The following is a 20,718-nucleotide window of genomic DNA, read 5'->3' on the forward strand; positions in this document are numbered from 1 at the left end:
ACAATATTAACTATATGTGTTAAACATGCTTTCATTTTCTTTAAACACCTTTAACTTGTTAACAATATTAACTATATGTATTAAACATACTTGTATTATCATTAAACACCTTTAATTTTTTTAACAATATTAACTATATGTGTTAAACATGCTTGCATTATCATTAAACACCTTTAACTTGTTAACAAAAACATATATTTCATAAATAAGTAAATATAAATGATATATATGAATGAGGTAGATCCCCACGACTTGATCAATTGAAAAGTAGCTCGCCTGCAGAAAAAGTGTGAGCACCCCTGCTTTAGAACTTTGTTATAAAAACCTCCTTCCGCGTCTGTCCCTGACACCCACATTTCAGGCTGGCCGCTCTGGAAACACTCTGTGGAAACAAACCACGTCCACACTGCTTGGTGCCTCGTCTGAGCTGCTGTTACTTACAAACGTTTGTAGATGACCATAGTAACTAATTAGATTACCATAGTAACTAGTATATCATGCAAAAGCGCAGATTCCAACCATTGAAATACTTTGTATAGTTCAAGACTTTCGGTCATTTGAAAACATCACTGCACATAATACCAGCAGCTACAGTTTTGATCTTAAAGGTATAAAATACGTATTTGGGAATGTCCGACAAGCCAGATTGAAAAGCTTAACGGGCCGCATGTAGCCCACGGGCCTTAAATTGCCCAGGTCTGGTTTAGACTTAAATTCACATTTGAAAAGATCAAACTGTTTCTGACTAACTCCTGACGTGGCCCAAATGTGTTGCAAAAACGTCAGATTTGAAGCACTTTGGAGCGTTTAGGTAGGTAGGTTGGTCTTTATTGTCATTGCACAAGTACAACACAACTTTGTTTTCAGCACAAACCCGTTCAAGATTAGACAAACAAACAGCGTACAGGGTTACAGGACGGGAACGCTGATGGGTCACCACAAGGCGCCCCGTAATAGATGGGAAAAAGGTCAATGCTGGGGTAGGATGAGTAAAAACATACAATCTAGACTGGGCTCCTAAGGGAAAAAAACTCCATAGCAAAGCACATATGCATATTACAACATACATCTCGAGACTTGCAACAGAAGCATTCTTGCCAACCTTGAGACCTCCGATTTCGGGAGGTGGGGGACGTGGTTGGGGGCGTGGTTAAGATATATATATATATATATATATATATAAGAAATACTTGACTTTCAGTGAATTCTAGCTATATATATATATTTTATTACATATATATATAAATATATAAAATAAATACTTGAATTTCAGTGTTCATTTATTTACACATATACACACACATAACACTCATCTACTCATTGTTGAGTTAAGGGTTGAATTGTCCATCCTTGTTCTATTCTCTGTCACTATTTCAGAACACACACATTATACAAATATACATTATAAAATCAATAAGAAAATGGGAGCTCTAATTTGGGAGTCTGAATTAGGATCAGAAGTTCCTACATAAACATTGCGCACTCATGTCGCCTTTTTGTATTGATTACTGCAGCTGTGCACTGGATTAATTCACAAATACAAACTACAACTCACAAACACTTTAGAGTTAGGCTCCACCATCAGAATGTGTACCTAAACTTATAAAGATCACATGGATATTATTCAGTGAGTTGATTCACCAAAACTAACCTGTTATACAGGAGGAAAAAGCACACAGGACGTTTCAATTGTTCACAGACTGGTCGCGCTCATCAGAATGACAAGACACTTCCGGTCTGCAGGTGATAGCCTTCAATTGGGAAGAAACGCCCTACTGCCCCCTACTGACCAATGTGAATACTGATAAATGTGTAATGACAGCTCCAAAAACGAATTCAAACCACAAAATAAAATAAATAAATCAACACAAAAATGTGACACATTATGGGTGGGTCACATATGCATGTACAGTAGATGGCAGTATTGCCCTGTTTAAAAGTGTCACAACATTGCTGTTTACGGCAGACGAACTGCTTTACGGTAGACGAAAACTTGACTGCTGTTGTTGTGTGTTGTTGCCGCGCTGGGAGGACGTTAATGAAACTGCCTAACAATAAACCCACATAAGAAACCAAGAACTCGCCCTCGATCATTAGCTGTTTATATTGTGGGAAAGCGGACGTGTGAATAGGCTGTCAACACGTCACTCAGGTCCGACTGAATTTCGGGAGATTTTCGGGAGAAAATTTGTCCCGGGAGGTTTTCGGGAGAGGCGCTGAATTTCGGGAGTCTCCCGGAAAATCCGGGAGGGTTGGCAAGTATGAACAGAAGGGCCGGCAAAAAATATCCGACCGGTGTCACTTGAGGGCAAAATAAATCAGATTTGGTGTGCAGTGTAAACGGGGGCCAACAACTAACAAATGTGGATCATGGGAAATGTCTTTAGTGCTTGGAACGTCCGCCAAACTATGCGACGTGGCATTGAATGTATTCATGGTTTTATCCGCACTACCAGTACATGAGTAAATATCGGTAGATAACGGTGCCCACTTTTTAGCCTGTTCTCTCTATTTTCTCCCGACACCAGACGATACAGTGCGCTGGACGAATAATTCATGCGTGTATCAGTGCTGAAACTTGTGAGCTCATTGCTGAGAAGAGCAAGAATAGCTGATGGCAGTGAGTGACCTAGTCATGACTAAGACCTCAGCCAGATCTCAAAAGACTGCGAAACAGGCTCAATTTTTAATCTCTCCGAGCTATGGGGAGGAGGCGCTTGAGCAGTGAGGGAGGGAAGTCACTCAGCTGCTTTGTGAAGTCGTTCTTGTGTAAAACCCTCTTCGTAGCGTTCATTCCCGTGCACACACACACACACACACACACACACACACACTCTTGGACTCCCTTTCATTGGCTTTTTTTTTCTTCCAAGTGCAACCTCATCTCTCAAGGTGTTTATGTTTCGATCAAAGGAGCCAGAGCGGCGTGACCACAGCTTTCTGCATGGCCAGCAGAGCTGTGGTTGTACTCTCCACCTTTTACCGCCTTCAAAATCAGCCATAAAAAAAGCCGGTTCAACTTCTTTTTTTTTTGTTGATACCGCATTAACGCAAATTGTTTTTAACCGCCGCTATTTTTTTTTCATGCAACACTTGCATTTCTTGCAATTTGGAAAAACAGAAAGCACTAAAGCTGGTTGAGACACCACCTCATAGCTGGAAGGACATGGCTGCAGAAAAGGGTCTTATGAATGGCAAGTTTAGCTTTAAAGTCCCGCCAGATGGTTTTGTTGACAGCAACAAAGTAGGGTGCGCTTAACGCAATCACAGAAGTGTTCTTTGTGCTTTAGCTCTTTTGCTTCGTCCTACACTACTGTATTACAGCCATTTTCCTGACTCTAGGATTAGTCTTACTTTAAGTTGTTCTGTTCCATTTATCAAGTACAGTGTTACCTCAAATTAAGAGTACCGTATTTTACGGACTATAAGCATACTTGCCAACCTTGAGACCTCCGATTTTGGGAGGTGGGGGCGTGGTCGGGGGTGGGGCGGGGCGTGGTTAAAAGGGGAGGAGTATATTGACAGCTAGAATTCACCAAGTCAAGTATTTCATACATATATATATATATACAGGTAAAAGCCAGTAAATTAGAATATTTTGAAAAACTTGATTTATTTCAGTAATTGCATTCAAAAGGTGTAACTTGTACATTATATTTATTCATTGCACACAGACTGATGCATTCAAATGTTTATTTCATTTAATTTTGATGATTTGAAGTGGCAACAAATGAAAATCCAAAATTCCGTGTGTCACAAAATTAGAATATTGTGTAAGGCTAATACAAAAAAGGGATTTTTAGAAATGTTGGCCAACTGAAAAGTATGAAAATGAAAAATATGAGCATGTACAATACTCAATACTTGGTTGGAGCTCCTTTTGCCTCAATTACTGCGTTAATGCGGCGTGGCATGGAGTCGATGAGTTTCTGGCACTGCCCAGGTTGCTCTGATAGTGGCCTTCAACTCTTCTGCGTTTTTGGGTCTGGCATTCTGCATCTTCCTTTTCACAATACCCCACAGATTTTCTATGGGGCTAAGGTCAGGGGAGTTGGCGGGCCAATTTAGAACAGAAATACCATGGTCCGTAAACCAGGCACGGGTAGATTTTGCGCTGTGTGCAGGCGCCAAGTCCTGTTGGAACTTGAAATCTCCATCTCCATAGAGCAGGTCAGCAGCAGGAAGCATGAAATGCTCTAAAACTTGCTGGTAGACGGCTGCGTTGACCCTGGATCTCAGGAAACAGAGTGGACCGACACCAGCTGGACTGCTGCTGAGTGGTCCAAAGTCATGTTTTCTGATGAAAGCAAATTTTGCATTTCCTTTGGAAATCGAGGTCCCAGAGTCTGGAGGAAGACAGGAGAGGCACAGGATCCACGTTGCCTGAAGTCTAGTGTAAAGTTTCCACCATCAGTGATGGTTTGGGGTGCCATGTCATCTGCTGGTGTCGGTCCACTCTGTTTCCTGAGATCCATGGTCAACGCAGCCGTCTACCAGCAAGTTTTAGAGCACTTCATGCTTCCTGTTGCTGACCTGCTCTATGGAGATGGAGATTTCAAGTTCCAACAGGACTTGGCGCCTGCACACAGCGCAAAATCTACCCGTGCCTGGTTTACGGACCGTGGTATTTCTGTTCTAAATTGGCCCGCCAACTCCCCTGACCTTAGCCCCATAGAAAATCTGTGGGGTATTGTGAAAAGGAAGATGCAGAATGCCAGACCCAAAAACGCAGAAGAGTTGAAGGCCACTATCAGAGCAACCTGGGCTCTCATAACACCTGAGCAGTGCCAGAAACTCATCGACTCCATGTCACGCCGCATTAACGCAGTAATTGAGGCAAAAGGAGCTCCAACCAAGTATCGAGTATTGTACATGCTCATATTTTTCATTTTCATACTTTTCAGTTGGCCAACATTTCTAAAAATCCCTTTTTTGTATTAGCCTTAAGTAATATTCTAATTTTGTGACACACGGAATTTTGGATTTTCATTTGTTGCCACTTCAAATCATCAAAATTAAATGAAATAAACATTTGAATGCATCAGTCTGTGTGCAATGAATAAATATAATGTACAAGTTACACCTTTTGAATGCAATTACTGAAATAAATCAAGTTTTTCAAAATATTCTAATTTACTGGCTTTTACCTGTATGTATATATATAGATATATATATATATATATATATATATATATATATAACGTCCATTTCAATAAGTTATGGAAATGTCATGATGACGTCATATAGCAACTTTTAGTGACTTTCAGGACAGCCAATAGCTACTTTCCTTACTACGGAGTTGGCAACACAACATACAGAAACATCCTGGATGAATGCCAACGCCTTCCTTTCAGCCTGATGGAGCTTGAGAAATGCTGCAAAGACAAATGGGCGAAACTGCCCAAAGATAGGTGTGGCAAGCTTGTAGCATCGTATTTAACTTCAGGCTGTAATCGCTGCCAAATGTGTATCAACAAAGTATTAAACAAAGGGTCTGAATACTTACAGTCGTGGTCAAAAGTTTACATACACTTGTAAAGAACATAATGTCATGGCTGTCTTGAGTTTCCAATAATTTCTACAACTCTTATTTTTTTGTGATAGAGTGATTGGAGCACATACTTGTTGGTCACAAAAAACATTCATAAAGTTTGGTTCTTTTATGAATTTATTATGGGTCTACTGAAAATGTGACCAAATCTGCTGGGTCAAAAGTATACATACAGCAAAGTTAATATTTGGTTACATGTCCCTTGGCAAGTTTCACTGCAGTAAGGCACTTTTGGTAAAATCCACAAGCTTCTGGTTGAATTTTTGACCACTCCTCTTGACAAAATTGGTGCAGTTCAGTTAAATTTGTTTGTTTTCTGACATGGACTTGTTTCTTCAGCATTGTCCACACGTTTAAGTCAGGACTTTGGGAAGGCCATTCTAAAACCTTAATTCTAGCCTGATTTAGTCATTCCTCGACCACTTTTGACGTGTGTTTGGGGTACAGATGTCCGATAATATAAGCATTTACATTTTAAATGCTTTAAAATGTAATATCGGAAATTATCGGTATCGTTTTTTTTATTATCAATAAAAGTATCGTTTTTTTTAAATTTTTTTAATTAAATCAACATAAAACACACAAGATATACTTACAATTAGTGCACCAACCCAAAAAACCTCCCTCCCCCATTTACACTCATTCACACTCATTCCCACAAAAGGGTTGTTTCTTTCTGTTATTAATATTCTGGTTCCTACATTATATATCAATATATATCAATACAGTCTGCAAGGGATACAGTCCGTAAGCACACATGATTGTGCGTGCTGCTGGTCCACTAATAGTACTAACCTTTAGACTTAGACTTAGACTTAGACTTCCTTTTTATTGTCATTCAAATTTGAACTTTACAGCACAGATAAGAACGAAATTTCGGTACATAAGCTCATGGTAGTGCAGGATAAAAAAGCAATAAGGTGCATAAATAAATAAATAAATAAATATATATAAATAATATATATATAAAATAAATAAATATATATAAATATATATAAATAAATAGATTACTGTACAGATAAATATATTGCACTTTTTCACATGCGTCCACGTTTATGGATGTATGTCATATTGTCTTTTTTAATTCCAGCGAGTTAATCCATTTTGGGGGGAGTTGAGGGGATAATTTAATTATGATTTGTTCAAGAATTCAACAGTTAATTTTACTCATTTTCATTAAATACTAGTTTCTATTTAACTGTTTTTATATTATTTTACTTTCTTTTTTATTCAAGAAAATGTTTTCAATTTATTTATCTTATTTTATTTTTTTACATTTTTTTTAAAAAGGACCTTATCCTCACCATACCTGGTTATCCAAATTAGGAAAATAATAATGTGTTAATTCCACGACTGAATATATCGGTATCGGTTGAGATCGGTATCGGTAATTAAAGCGTTGGACAATATCGGATATCGGCAAAAAGCCATTATTAGACATCCCTAGTTTGGGGTCATTGTCCTGTTGGAACACCCAACTGCGCCCAAGACCCAACCTCCGGGCTTATGATTTTAGGTTGTCCTAAAGACTTTGGAGGTAATCCTCCTTCTTTATTGTCCCATTTACTCTCTGTAAAGCACCAGTTCCATTGGCAGCAAAACAGGCCCAGAGCATAATACTACCACCACCCTGCTTTACGGTAGGGATGGTGTTCCTGTGATTAAAGGCCTCACCTTTTCTCCTCCAAACATATTGCTGGGTATTGTGACCAAACAGTTATATTTTTGTTTCAAGTATGTGCTCCAATCAGGGCCGGCCCGTGGCATAGGCCGTATAGGCAAATGCCAAGGGCGCCGTCCAACAGGGGGCGCCACGCCAGTGCCACAAATGTTGGAGAAAAAAAAAAAAAGTTGGTACTATTATTTCTAAATACAAAAAATAATCCCACGTTAATTAAAATGCAAAGTAAAGCCTATATAATAGAAATATTATTTGTTACAACATTACGCCCCCCCCCCCCCCCCGCACGGTGCGCCCCCTCCCTTCCCGTATCATGACTCTTTTTGGACGTCACCACATCAAAAAATCAACACAAGATGTCAAAACGGCCAAAACTGTCAGGTGCCCAGGGAAGAAAAAAGAGAAAAGAAGAGGAGTAGAAACGAGAAAAGACAGAGGTAGCAGGTAGTTAACGTTAGCCTACATGAAATTATTGGTCTGTTACAGAATGTGAGAGTAACCTGGCTTTTTAGCATTAAGCTAATGTTACATGATTCGGCAATTGCTAATCAATAAATAGCTAGTTCTGTTTTAACGTCGGGTTAATATTGTGGAGGGGGCTAAATTGTTATGGAAAATAATAATGTAACGTTAGGTAATTACAGTACTCCCACCTTACATTCCTCAGGGACATTTGTATTAGATCTTTTAAGCAGGTGTTTTTTGTTTACATTGTTATTGCCTTCTGGTTAGCTAATGTTTGCCCTGCAGGTAATAGTCACTTTTCCACCCCTTTATATATTAGGTACAGTTGTAAGCCTAGTTGTTAAAGTGCACATCATTAATGTTAATTAAGCAATATGTATGTAAAAAATATTGTATTTCATATATTCATTTTTTATTTTTTGCATTCATTTATTTATTCTTTTTTTTTTTTATCTTGTTAACTATTCTGATTGTTAATTTGCTTTCTTTAAGTAAAAAAAAAAGGTCAAAGACAAAGCTATTCGGTTTCTTGTGAGTATATACACTTCACTGCCGATGTGGGGGGGCGCCACCTAAAATCTTGCCTAGGGCGCCAGATTGGTTAGGGCCGGGCCTGGCTCCAATCACTTTATCACGAAAAAATACGAGTTGTAGAATTTATTGGAAACTCAAGACAGCCATGACATTATGTTCTTTACAAGTGTATGTCAACTTTTGACCCTGGCTGTATTGAAATGTGATATTTTTAACTATAATGTGGAAAAAGTGATGCGCTGTGTATTTTTTGCACTGTGCTGTTGGGTTCTTGTCCTTTTTCTTTTGTACTCCTGGAAGATATCCGGTTGTTTTCTTGCTTAGACTGCATTACACAGAGTATTTTGAATCACTTTTAGATATTTAACATATCATTTTCACTCTTGGTGCGAGATCAGCGGGAGAGGGAGGTTGGAAAAGACAACATGAGGGATAGTAATGCTCATATCAGCTGACACAAGGGAAAAGCAGCTTTTAGATCATTTAGTTTTAATTTCATTCAGGACTGACATAATTGATTTTAATGAGATGTTTACAGAGTGAAGTGCCGGTGTTGGTAAATCATTACTGCCTGACGGGTACTTGTGGGGATAAGCAGCGAGGCGCACACTTCTGCTGCCAGAACTCCTCCAGCGCCATTCATTTTCACCTTCACACAATTTCTTGACATCACTCAATTCATTCGACCGCTTGTCGCGATAAGAAAGCAGATTCAATCCAGGAATGACTCTGACTTTACCTCAAGTGAAACTTTACTTTTCGTAAATCCAGACAGAACAATTAGGCAACGACAGTAAAGTTCTTTATTATTTTTGCCGAGTCTACGGGTTCACAACAGTGCAGTGATTGACTGACAGAGTGTCACATTTCTATTATGAGGCCCCTGTAGTATTATGAAGTGATGGTAGTGTGATCGTCACGAAAGCTTCAACTTCTGTCCTGCACACTGTCAAAAAGGCTGGCTGCCAATCACACTTAACTTATTCCAGACATCTTACAACTGGACCAAAATGGTATCAAAATAACTTTTGTACGAAATGTGACGTCGACGTTGAATCTCCCAACCGAGACATTCCAGCTTGCCTTCACACAAACACAGTGAAAGAAGCAGGTTATGAAATTGAAACATTTTTGAATTCATTGAGCTCTGTGTTGCTATTGGGTTATTGGATGCGATATGGTAGAGGTATTGGATGGCATGTAAGGTAAACAATCACACATTATTTAGTACTCATGTTAAAAGGGGGAACATTATCACAATTTCAGAATGGTTAAAACCATTAAAAATCAATTTCCAGTGGCTTATAAGTTTTTTTCAAAATTTTACCCATCACGCAATATCCCTAAAAAAAGCTTCAAAGTGCCTGATTTTAACCACCCGTCCATTTTCCTGTGACGTCACATAGTGAAGCCAACACAAACCAACATGGCGGAAAGAACAGCAAGCTATAGCGACATTAGCTCGGATTCAGCGGCTTAAGCGATTCAACAGATTACGAATGTATTGAAACGGATGGTTGTAGTGTGGAGGCAGGTAGCGAAAACGAAATTTAAGAAGAAACTGAAGCTATTGAGCCATATCGGTTTGAACCGTATGCAAGCGAAACCGACGAAAACGACACGGCAGCCAGCGACACGGGAGAAAGCGAGGACGAATTCGGCGATCGCCTTCTAACCAACGATTGGTATGTGTTTGTTTGGCATTAAAGGAAACTAACAACTATGAACTAGGTTTACAGCATATGAAATACATTTGGCAACAACATGCACATTGAGAGTGCAGACAGCCCAATTTTCATCAATTAATATATTCTGTAGACATACCCTCACGTCAGCAGGCCAGGGGAGTTAGGGTCGATATTCTTCTCTTGATCATCTTCGGGACGGTGTGAGCCAAGACATCCAGGGGGTTTAGCTCGCTCGTCTGCGGGAACAAACTTCCGCCATTGCTTGCCGTGCTACCGAGGCCCTTTGTCCCTGAATTGCTCACACACTCCGGCAGATTCAATGGGGGTCTGGCGGCAGATTTCTTTGACTTTATCGTTGGAAATGCATCTGCTTTGAGTGTCGCAGGATATCCACACATTCTTGCCATCCCTGTCGTAGCATAGCTTTCGTCGGTAAAGTGTGCGGAACAAACGTCCAATTTCTTGCCACTTTCGCATCTTTGGGCCACTGGTGCAACTTGAATCCGTCCCTGTTCGTGTTGTTACACCCTCCGACAACACGCCGACGAGGCATGATGTCTCCAAGGTACGGAAAACAGTCGAAAAAACGGAAAATAACAGAGCTGATTTGACTTGGTGTTTGAGAAAATGGCGGATTGCTTCCTGTTGTGACGTCATCGCTCGAGAGCGAATATTAGAAAGGTGTTTAATTTGCCAAAATTCACCCATTTAGAGTTCGGAAATCGGTTAAAAAAATATATGGTCTTTTTTTCTGCAACATCAAGGTATATATTGACGCTTACATAGGTCTGGTGATAATGTTCCCCTTTAAACACTTAATACTAGGGTTGTCAAATGTACACTATATTGCCAAAAGTATTTGGCCACCAATCCAAATGATCAGAATCAGGTGTCCTAGTCACTTGGCCCGGCCACAGGTGCATAGAATCAAGCACTTAGGCATGGAGACTGTTCCTACAAACATTTGTGGAAGAATGGGTGATGGGTGATTTCCAGCGTGGAACTGAGAGGTGTGTCTTGCGTCATGCGTTTATCCGGAAATCAAATACAAGCGGTTTTGTCACGCGAGGAAGAGCGCAGATCATCCACCACAAGCCCAGAAGGTTGCAACCCAACCTTTATGGTTATTTTGAAGAATCAATCAATCAATCAATCAATCAATCAATCAATGTTTATTTATATAGCCCTAAATCACAAGTGTCTCAAAGGGCTGCACAAGCCACAACGACATTCTCGGTACAAAGCCCACATAAGGGCAAGGAAAAACTCACCCCAGTGGGACGTCGATGTGAATGACTATGAGAAACCTTGGAGAGGACCGCATATGTGGGTAACCCCCCTCTAGGGGAGACCGAATGCAATGGATGTCGAGTGGGTCTGACATAATATTGTGAGAGTCCAGTCCATAGTGGATCCAACATAATAGTGAGAGTCCAGTCCATAGTGGGGCCAGCAGGAAACCATCCCGAGCGGAGACGGGTCAGCAGCGCAGAGATGTTCCCAACCGATGCACAGGCGAGCGGTCCACCCCGGGTCCCGACTCTGGACAGCCAGCACTTCATCCATGGCCACCGGACCTGTGTGTCTCCCCCTCCACAAGGGAGAGGGGAGCAGAGGAGAAAGGAAAAGAAACGGCAGATCAACTGGTCTAAAAAAGGGGGGCTATTTAAAGGCTAGAGTATACAAATGAGTTTTAAGATAGGACTTAAATGCTTCTACTGAGGTAGCATCTCTAACTGTTAACGCGAAGGCATTCCATAGTACTGGAGCCCGAATAGAAAACGCTCTATAGCCCGCAGACTTTTTTTGGGCTCTGGGAATCACTAATAAGCCGGAGTTCTTTTAACGCAGATTTCTTGCCGGGACATATGGTACAATGCAATCGGCAAGATAGGCTGGAGCTAGACCGTGTAGTATTTTATACGTAAGTAGTAAAACCTTAAAGTCACATCTTAAGTGCACAGGAAGCCAGTGCAGGTGAGCCAGTATAGGCGTAATATGATCAAACTTTCTTGTTCTTGTCAAAAGTCTAGCAGCCGCAAGAAACTAGAATATAAAACATGTTTTCTGTTATTTCACCTTTTTTTGTTAAGTACATAACTCCACATGTGTTCATTCATAGTTTTGATGCCTTCAGTGGCAATCTACAATGTAAATAGTCATGAGAATAAAGAAAACCCATTAAATGAGAAGAAGGCGTGTCCAAACTTTTGGCCTGTACTGTATATATTGCCAAATATTACTAATTCAGTGTTAATATTTAAGTGGGCCCAAGGTCCCTATGTATTGGAAAATTTGGGCCCCCGAGGTCAAAAAGGTTAAGAACCCTTGCTTTATAGATCATACATGTGGCTCGTGAAAGCGTGTAAGTGATGTGTATCAATAAGGCCATTTTTTTTCTAAACGCATGTGTCCCTTTAATTTTGAAGAAAATCTGCACTGCAATCGCAGTGTTCTTCACATTTATCTCCTTAATATTTGATGACACCCTGGTCACCATCAAGGGGGTCTTTTCAGCTGCACCCTCGTCATGCTCAATCAGGGCTCAATTTGGGAAAAATAAATGATTTGGGTATGATTTTTTCCCCCCGTTTTTTACTGGTAGGCCAATGCTTTCCAAAGCACCCGAGGGCATCATTTCCATGCAACAACCATTGCAAATTGCTCTGATTGCTTTCCGATCAAGCGAGACAAACACTAATTAGATTTTTTTTTTTTGGAGGCACTGCAAAATATATATAATTTTTATAGAGTGCGAGTGAAATACAGGCTTTTTCAGACTGATACAGGAAAAGTCCTTTGTTTTAAGTAATTTGTTTATTTACGATATATATATATATATTTTATTAGTGATAAACAATTGACCGAAAAAAAATCCCTTAGAATTCCTTGAATTCCCTCATACCTGATGTTTTTTTTGTTTTTTTTATTATCTTACCAACAAATGCTGATTTATTTTTACTTCCGTCTGTCTGTCCACTCTATTTTTTATGGAATTTGGGGGATATTGAGCCATGATACAAGCAAAACATACACAATTATGTACCGTATTTTTCGGACTGTAAGTCGCAGTTTTTTTTCATAATTTGGCCCGGCTCCAGTGCGACTTATATATGTTTTTTCCCTTCTTTATTATGCATTTTCGGCAGGTGCGACTTATACTCCGGTGCGACTTATACTCTGAACAATACGGTATATCCTAATGTGTAATTTAAAAAACATTTAAATGTAAATACAGTGTTACGATCCGCTGCCCGGATCATAGTTTGTTTATGTTTGAGTCACATGTGTTTTCAGCACCTTGAGTTTCGTTTATTTCTGTTGCCATGACGGCAGATTGTATACACCTGCCTCTGGTTAGTGTCCGGGACGCGCACCTGTTGCCCGGGCGCTAATCAGAGGGCTATTTAGTCTTTGCCCTGGCCTCACTCGGTCTGGCTTCCTAGTTTGTTCCCATACAACTGTTAACGACTACTTTGATTCTGCTAGCTTTTCACGCTATGCTATTTGTGCCTGCTAGCTCCCACGCTAGTCCTTTTGTTTTGCCTTTTGTGCTACGTGCATGTCTTTTTGTTTATTCATTGTATGATTTATATGTTAAATAAATCATATTCCTATCTGCAAGCTGTGTCCGAAGCCGTCTGCATCCCTGGGAGAACACACCCGCATCACGATGCGACCACGTCGTTACATACAGTCTAGATTGGGCTGACAAATGATTGAAATATATCATCCCGATTTCTCACAGTTTGTTCATAGTTTTCGCAAAATTAATTGTGATTAATCGCAGATTAATATAACTTTTTTGTGTACCCTAGACCAATAACTGTCAAGTTTTTATTACCATGACTGGACAATAACTTTTCTTTAATGAAGTGTTATTTTTTTTTAAATATTATAATCCACAGTTTAACACAATGACAATAAAAGAAAAGTTACCTGCAGTGTGTTTTGCCAGATTTTGTATTTTGTAAGAATACAGAATGTGTATCCCTGCTGTAGGTGCACTTGCATTTAGTGGAGAGGAACTACGCCATGTTTAGATACCAGTTTCGTGGATTAATAACACAACATGAGGATTGTTACGATCATCAAAGATGTTTGGTAATGTAATCTTGGATATTTTTACCTGAATAAATGCTTCTGATATTCTGTGCATTACATGTTGTACAAGTTAATGATATTCGTATCTCTTCATGACATATTTTTAACCTTCTCTATTCTTTAATAAAATGTAATATTTAGCCTACAAAACATTTTGTAATTGCAGACTATCAATCAGAACAGGTTATTAAAAAATACACACTTTATTTCAATCTGCCAGAAAACATTTATGTAGGTAGGAATATCACAGATTATATTAACAAAAACTAAATCTTTGACTAAGAATGATTGAAACGTAAACAATTTCTCATTTTGTTATGGTCGTTAGACCGGATGTGACGCATCAAGCTATTACTGTGTTCGCTCCAATGATGTAGTCTCACGGCGATCGAAGATAAAATAGTCTCAGCTGTTTAAAATTGGTGCAGTAGATAGCAAGTTATGTATGAAGTCTCGGGCAGCTGAGGGAACTCTTGTTCATTTATTGTGGGAATGTCAGAGAATAAAAGAGTTATAGTTGAAAACGACAAAAGAAGCATTCACATTCCTAAATATAAACATCCCAATGACACTGCAAACGTGTATTCTTGGTGATCTGCATCATTTAGTAACGTGTCATCAAAGAGTAAAAATGCATTTCTTTCAACATGCATCATAACAAAAAATGGATAGTTGTTGATAGTCCAACTCATACTCACTGGTATACACAAGCTATGGAGATGATATCAGTAGAAAAAACTGTATTTAGTTTAGATAACAATGAGTCATATATATATTGGAATATGGCATCCATTATTTACATTTGTTTTAACTATTAAATGAAACTAAAATATGACTTATTTTCATACTTGCCAACCCTCCCGAAATTCAGCGCCTCTCCCGAAAACCTCCCGGGACAAATATTCTCCTGAAAATCTCCCGATTTTCAGCTGGAGCTGGAGGCCACGCCCCCTCCAGCTCCATGCGGACCTGAGTGAGAACAGCCTTTTTTCACGACCGCTTTCCCACGATATAAACAGCGTGCCTGCCCAATCACGTTATTCCATACGAGGCGTCCGGCATACCGCCGATGAGCATCCGTGTTGGCGCACACGTTGCCAAAGCCGACGCTGGTCAGGCTGCTGAGGGTGAAGTAGAGGGCGGCGATGTACGAGCTGCGCACCGACGGGCCGCCGGCCGTGTTGTTGACGTAGGGCATCTCCAGGCGTTTGCCCAGCTCATGGAGCCATCCTCGGGGAAGAGACGGGAGGACAACAGGGTGACAAGAACCAAATCATCCAGACTAGAGATAAATTGTATTATTATGTTTATCTTACCTAAAAATAAATATATTTATTAATTTTAAAAAATAAATAAATTTTTACTATATTTTGCTAAAAACATCAAAATTATTTGTATTTTTATTTGTATTTTTTCTGACTCCTTATTTCATCCAGCCATAGAATTATACATTAAAATAAACATATTTTAAATAATTAATTTTAAATGATCATAATAATTAATTTAAAATGACCATATTTAATTATTAAAATAATTGCTTGTTTGTTGTTTATTCATTAGATTTTGAAGCTCTCAGAAGCCAAGTTATGTTATATTCCTTAAGATTTATTTATGCAAGTTTGAAGTATTTAATTATCCAAACACAGTTTTGTTTGCATATTTTCAGGATGTATATATATATATATATGTATATATATATATATATATATATATATATGAAATACTTGACTTGGTGCATTCTAGCTGTAAATATATTCCTCCCCTATTAACCACGCCCCCAACCCTCCCGAAATCGGAGGTCTCAAGTTTGGCAAGTATGCTTATTTCATCTTTCTGGAAAATATTGGACACAATGTGTTGTCAAGCTTATGAGATGCGATGCAAGTGTAAGCCACTGTGACACTATTGTTCTTTTTTTTTTTTTTTTTTTTTTTATAAATGGCTGTGATGATAATGTCAATGAGGGATTTCTAATCACTGCTATGTTGGAATGCTTATTAATATTGATACTGTTGTTGATATTATTAATTTTTGTTTGACTACTTTTGGATTGTTTTGTATCATGTTTGTGTGTCCTCTCAATTGCTCGGTTGATTGCTATTCTGAATGTTGCTGGACCGTTTGGTTTTGGAATGGGAATTGTATTATTATTAGAGATGTCCGATAATGTCGACCTGCCGATATTATCGGCCGATAAATGCGTTAAAATGTAATATCGGAAATTATCGGTATCGTTTTTTTTTTTATTATCGGTATCGTGTTTTTTTTTTTGTTTGTTTTTTTAAATTAAATCAACATAAAACACACAAGATACACTTTTGCATGTTCTCCCCGTGACTGCGTGGGTTCCCTCCGGGTACTCCGGCTTCCTCCCTCCTCCAAAGACATGCACCTGGGGATAAGTTGATTGGCAACACTAAATTGGCCCTAGTGTGTGGATGTGAGTGTGAATGTTGTCTGTCTATCTGTGTTGGCCCTGCGATGAGGTTGCGACTTGTCCAGGGTGTACCCCGCCTTCCGCCCGATTGTAGCTGAGATAGGCTCCAGCGCCCCCCGCGACCCCAAAGGGAATAAGCGGTAGAAAATGGATGGATGGAAAACACACAAGATACACTTACAACCCAAAAAACATCCCTTCCCCATTTACACTCATTCATACTCATTCACACAAAAGGGTTGTTTCTTTCTGTTATTAATATTCTGGTTCCTACATTATATATCAATATATATCAATACAGTCTGCAAGGGATACAGTCCGTAAGCACACATTATTCACTGGTCCACTAATAGTACTAACCATTGGGGGGCTCAAGCCCCCCTAAAATATTCTTAAGCCCCCCTAAATAATTTTTTTGTTTTTTGGGTTTTTTTTTACAAATACATGCCGACATAGTCATTATAAAGTGGCCCGAATATGAGTTTAAATAAATAATCATAGAACCTGTTATTATTCACTCAGTTTCCCCTCACTTCGTAGCGTAAGGTAGAGAGCCCCTCTAGTGCGTCGGTATCCAATCCATTCCACTTGTTCATATAGAAAATGCCACATCACTCAAATTCCAGTCCGCATTTTCTCTGCGACCTTGCTTGCGGTCCTGCAGGTGTACGAAGCACATTATCTTCCTTTACAATGAGTGAAGCTGCACAAAACCTTGTGTGTGCAATTGTAAATAATTTAGTTTTTAAGTTTTGTGTTTCTTGTAGAATCTATATAAAGTAATGTACATTAGCCTATTGTTAAAATAATGAAAACAATATCATTAAATATATTTGTTTTATTATATTGTTACATTAATAGCTGTTGTATTATTATAGGATGGCTTGTTAAACATTTCATAAGATTTTCAGAGGGAGGAAAAACCAAGACAGTTAATATAAAATGTAAAATGAATAAATACATAAAAAGAAAAAGGAAAACAATGGTTTAAAGCCATCGTCCCGGCGAGCATTTCATTTCGTCCCGTGCATTTAAAAAAAAAAAATAATAATAACAATGAATAATTTCTAAGTCTTTGTTTGCCGTTTGTGAAGTTTTGTGCTTACGCGTAACGTTCGCTCACATGCTGTGCATCTCCTAGGGGCTAAGCCCCCCCCTGTCCTTAAAAGCTAGTGACGCCCCTGGTACTAACTTTTAACAGTTCCTAACAGTTTCTATGTAACTGTTTTTATATTGTTTTACTTTCTTTTTTATTCAAAAAAATGTTTTTAATTTATTTATCTTGTTTTATTTTATTAATTAAAAAAAAAAAAGTACCTCATCTTCACCATACCTGGTTGTCCAAATTAGGCATAATAATGTGTTAATTCCAGGACTGGATATATCGGTTGATGTCGGTATCGGTAATTAAAGAGTTGGACAATATCGGAATATCGGATATCGGCAAAAAGCCATTATCGGACATCCCTAATTATTATGGTATTATTGTGTATTATTGTGTTGGATTGATTAATTCAAAAAAATTAAATAAAATAGTCTTGTCTTGTCGGCAGAACAACTTATCTTGGCTTTGAACATGGCATTTCCGTAATGTCCCCTTTTCTTTGTGCATTTCTGTTCACTATTTTCGAGCTTATAGTAAATGAATTGCCAGTGACTGAAAACCTCAACACTGACATAAGTACACATGTGCAGCTACTTTAAACCATAAACAACTAAAATCCATATATTGTGATTTTCAAATGCACTTTTGATTCAGTCATCACGGTATTGATGTCTGGATGATATCGAACAGCGTGATGTCGCCGGGCCGCCTAATGGCTTCCATGTTAATGACGCTCCCTTTTCCTCCCCCATCTCTCCCCTCTTGCAGACGGATGCTGCACTAATGTACGACGCTGTGCACATGGTGGCCGTAGCCGTGCAGCAGTCTCAGCAGATCACTGTCAGCTCATTACAGTGCAACCGACACAAGCCTTGGCGCTTTGGGAACCGCTTCATGGCCCTCATCAAAGAGGTAGATGTTTCCCGACCTGCTACATGCTTTTAGGCTGGGGGAAAAAAAATGTGGAGACTGAATGTCAACGGGGTTGAGTAAGTCTGTATTATAAAAGGTAATCTCCCTTATTTTCAATGAATAGACTGCGCAGAAACAGAAAACTGTCCTTCAGCATAAACTATTATTTAAGTAAATACTTACAAAATACTGATAATTAAGTGTACCATTTACATGCGTATTTGTAAGAACATCATTTCACGCTCCGTACACATTTTTTCTGTAACCCAAAGCTTTCTACAGCTGCAGCTTTAAAGTCATAGATGCTTTTTAAGATAAGCTAAAATTAGGATAGAGGAAATAATTAATTGAGCTAATTCTTCAAATGCTTTTAGTCATGGTTGCATGACGCATTTCTATAAATATCCCCACACACAGACTGAAATGGAAAGCATCCAGAATGTCGGGACTTAGCTTGTGCCTCCTCAATAGTTATTCAACGCAAGTACACATTTCATACACACCAGCATGGCACCAACATACACTATATTGCCAAAAGTATTTGGCCACCCATCCAAATGATCAGAATCAGGCCACAAGTGTATAAAATCAAGCACTTAGGCATGGAGACTGTTTCTACAAACATTTGTGCAAGAATGGGCCGTTCTCAGTGATTTCTGTCATAGGATGTCACCTGTGCAACAAATCCAGTCGTGAAATGTCCTCGCTCCTAAATATTCCAATGTCAACTGGCGGCTTTATTATAAGAAAATGGAAGGGTTTGGGAACAACAGCAACTCAGCCACGAAGTGATAGGCCACGTAAACTGACAGAGTGGGGTCAGCGGATGCTGAAGCGCATAGTGCAAAGAGGTCGCCGACTTTCTGCAAAGTCAGTTGCTACAGAGCTCCAGACTTCATGTGACCTTCCAATTAGCCCACGTACAGTACGCAGAGAGCTTCATGGAATGGGTTTCCATGGCCGGGCAGCTGTCACTAAGACATACATCACCAAGTCCAATGTAAAGTGTAAAGCTACTGGACTTTAGAGCAATGGAGACGCCTTCTCTGGAGTGATTAATCACGCTTTTCCATCTGGCAATCTGATGGACGAGTCTGGGTTTGGAGGTTGTCAGGAGAACTGTACATTTCAGACTGCATTGTGCTGAGTGTGAAATTTGGTGGAGGAGGAATTATGGTGTGGGGTTGTTTTTCCAGGAGTTGGGCTTGGCCCCTTAGTTCCAGTGAAAGGAACTTTGAATAATCCAGGATACCAACACATTTTGGACAATTCCATGCTCCCAACCTTGTGGGAATAGTTTGGAGCGGGCCCCTTCCTCTTCCAACATGACTGTGCACCAGTGCACAAAGCAAGGTCCATAAAGACATGGATGACAGAGTCTGGTGTGGATGAACTTGACTGGCCTGCACAGAGTCCTGACCTGAACCCGATAGAACACATTTGGGATGAGTTAGAACAGAGACTGAGAGCCAGGCCTTCTCGACCAACATCAGTGTGTGACCTCACCAAAGCGCTTTTGGAAGAATGGTCGAAAATTCCTAAAAATACAGTCCGCAACCTTGTGGACAGCCTTCCCAGAAGAGTTGAAGCTGTAATAGCTGCAAAAGGTCATATTGAACCCTATGGGTTAGGAATGAGATGGCACTTCAAGTTCATATGTGAGTCAAGGCAGGTGGCCAAATACTTTTGGCAATATAGTGTATCTAGAAATAACCCTTTAAAAAAGTGTTTCATTTTAAAGAAAATGTTTTTTCTTACAAAATAGTGTCAACAAATTAAATTCAAAGTCGCCAGAGCATGAATTTAAATAGTCATATAACTTGACATTATTCACTTGTTCTTTTACTTCAGAGTATAATGATTATTTGTTACATATAGGATTATCATGAGTGGATTTTACATCATCATTATTATGATTATGTTATTAGTAGTGCATCCCCTGGGAGTTAAATCTCCCCCTGTCTTAAAAAAAACTATTGATGCCAGCTCTGTTTGTAACTTTAATCTAAAAGTGTACACTCCAGTTATGGGCAAAGGGAGGCAAAAGTGAAACTTGTACATAACTTTCTCCTATGCTGCCACAGATAGATGTATTATATTTTACCTTTCTTCTATCACCTCATCCTTGTTCCAGAATGTTGGCGCTCTGAGTGAATGCTTAAATCTGGGCTTCGATGATGTTATGACGTCCGTGTTGAGTGAAGTGTTTAAAACCAGGTTTGGCTATGAAGGTTGGAACAA

At 39.3% G+C, this 20,718-nt stretch overlaps 1 protein-coding gene across 3 annotated transcripts in view; it reads left to right on the forward strand.

Annotated features, from left to right (window-relative positions):
• Positions 1-20,718, forward strand: part of grik2 (glutamate receptor, ionotropic, kainate 2) — a 581,700-nt gene that overhangs the window by 385,152 nt on the left and 175,830 nt on the right. For all 3 annotated transcript variants that reach the window (XM_061948573.2, XM_061948579.2, XM_072912957.1), the window contains exon 8: positions 18,334-18,477. In XM_061948573.2, coding sequence (XP_061804557.2) covers positions 18,334-18,477 — 144 coding nt within the window. The remainder of the gene's footprint in view (positions 1-18,333; positions 18,478-20,718) is intronic.

This window comes from Nerophis lumbriciformis, linkage group LG04 (assembly GCF_033978685.3).
Source record: "Nerophis lumbriciformis linkage group LG04, RoL_Nlum_v2.1, whole genome shotgun sequence".
Lineage (NCBI taxonomy): Eukaryota > Metazoa > Chordata > Actinopteri > Syngnathiformes > Syngnathidae > Nerophis > Nerophis lumbriciformis.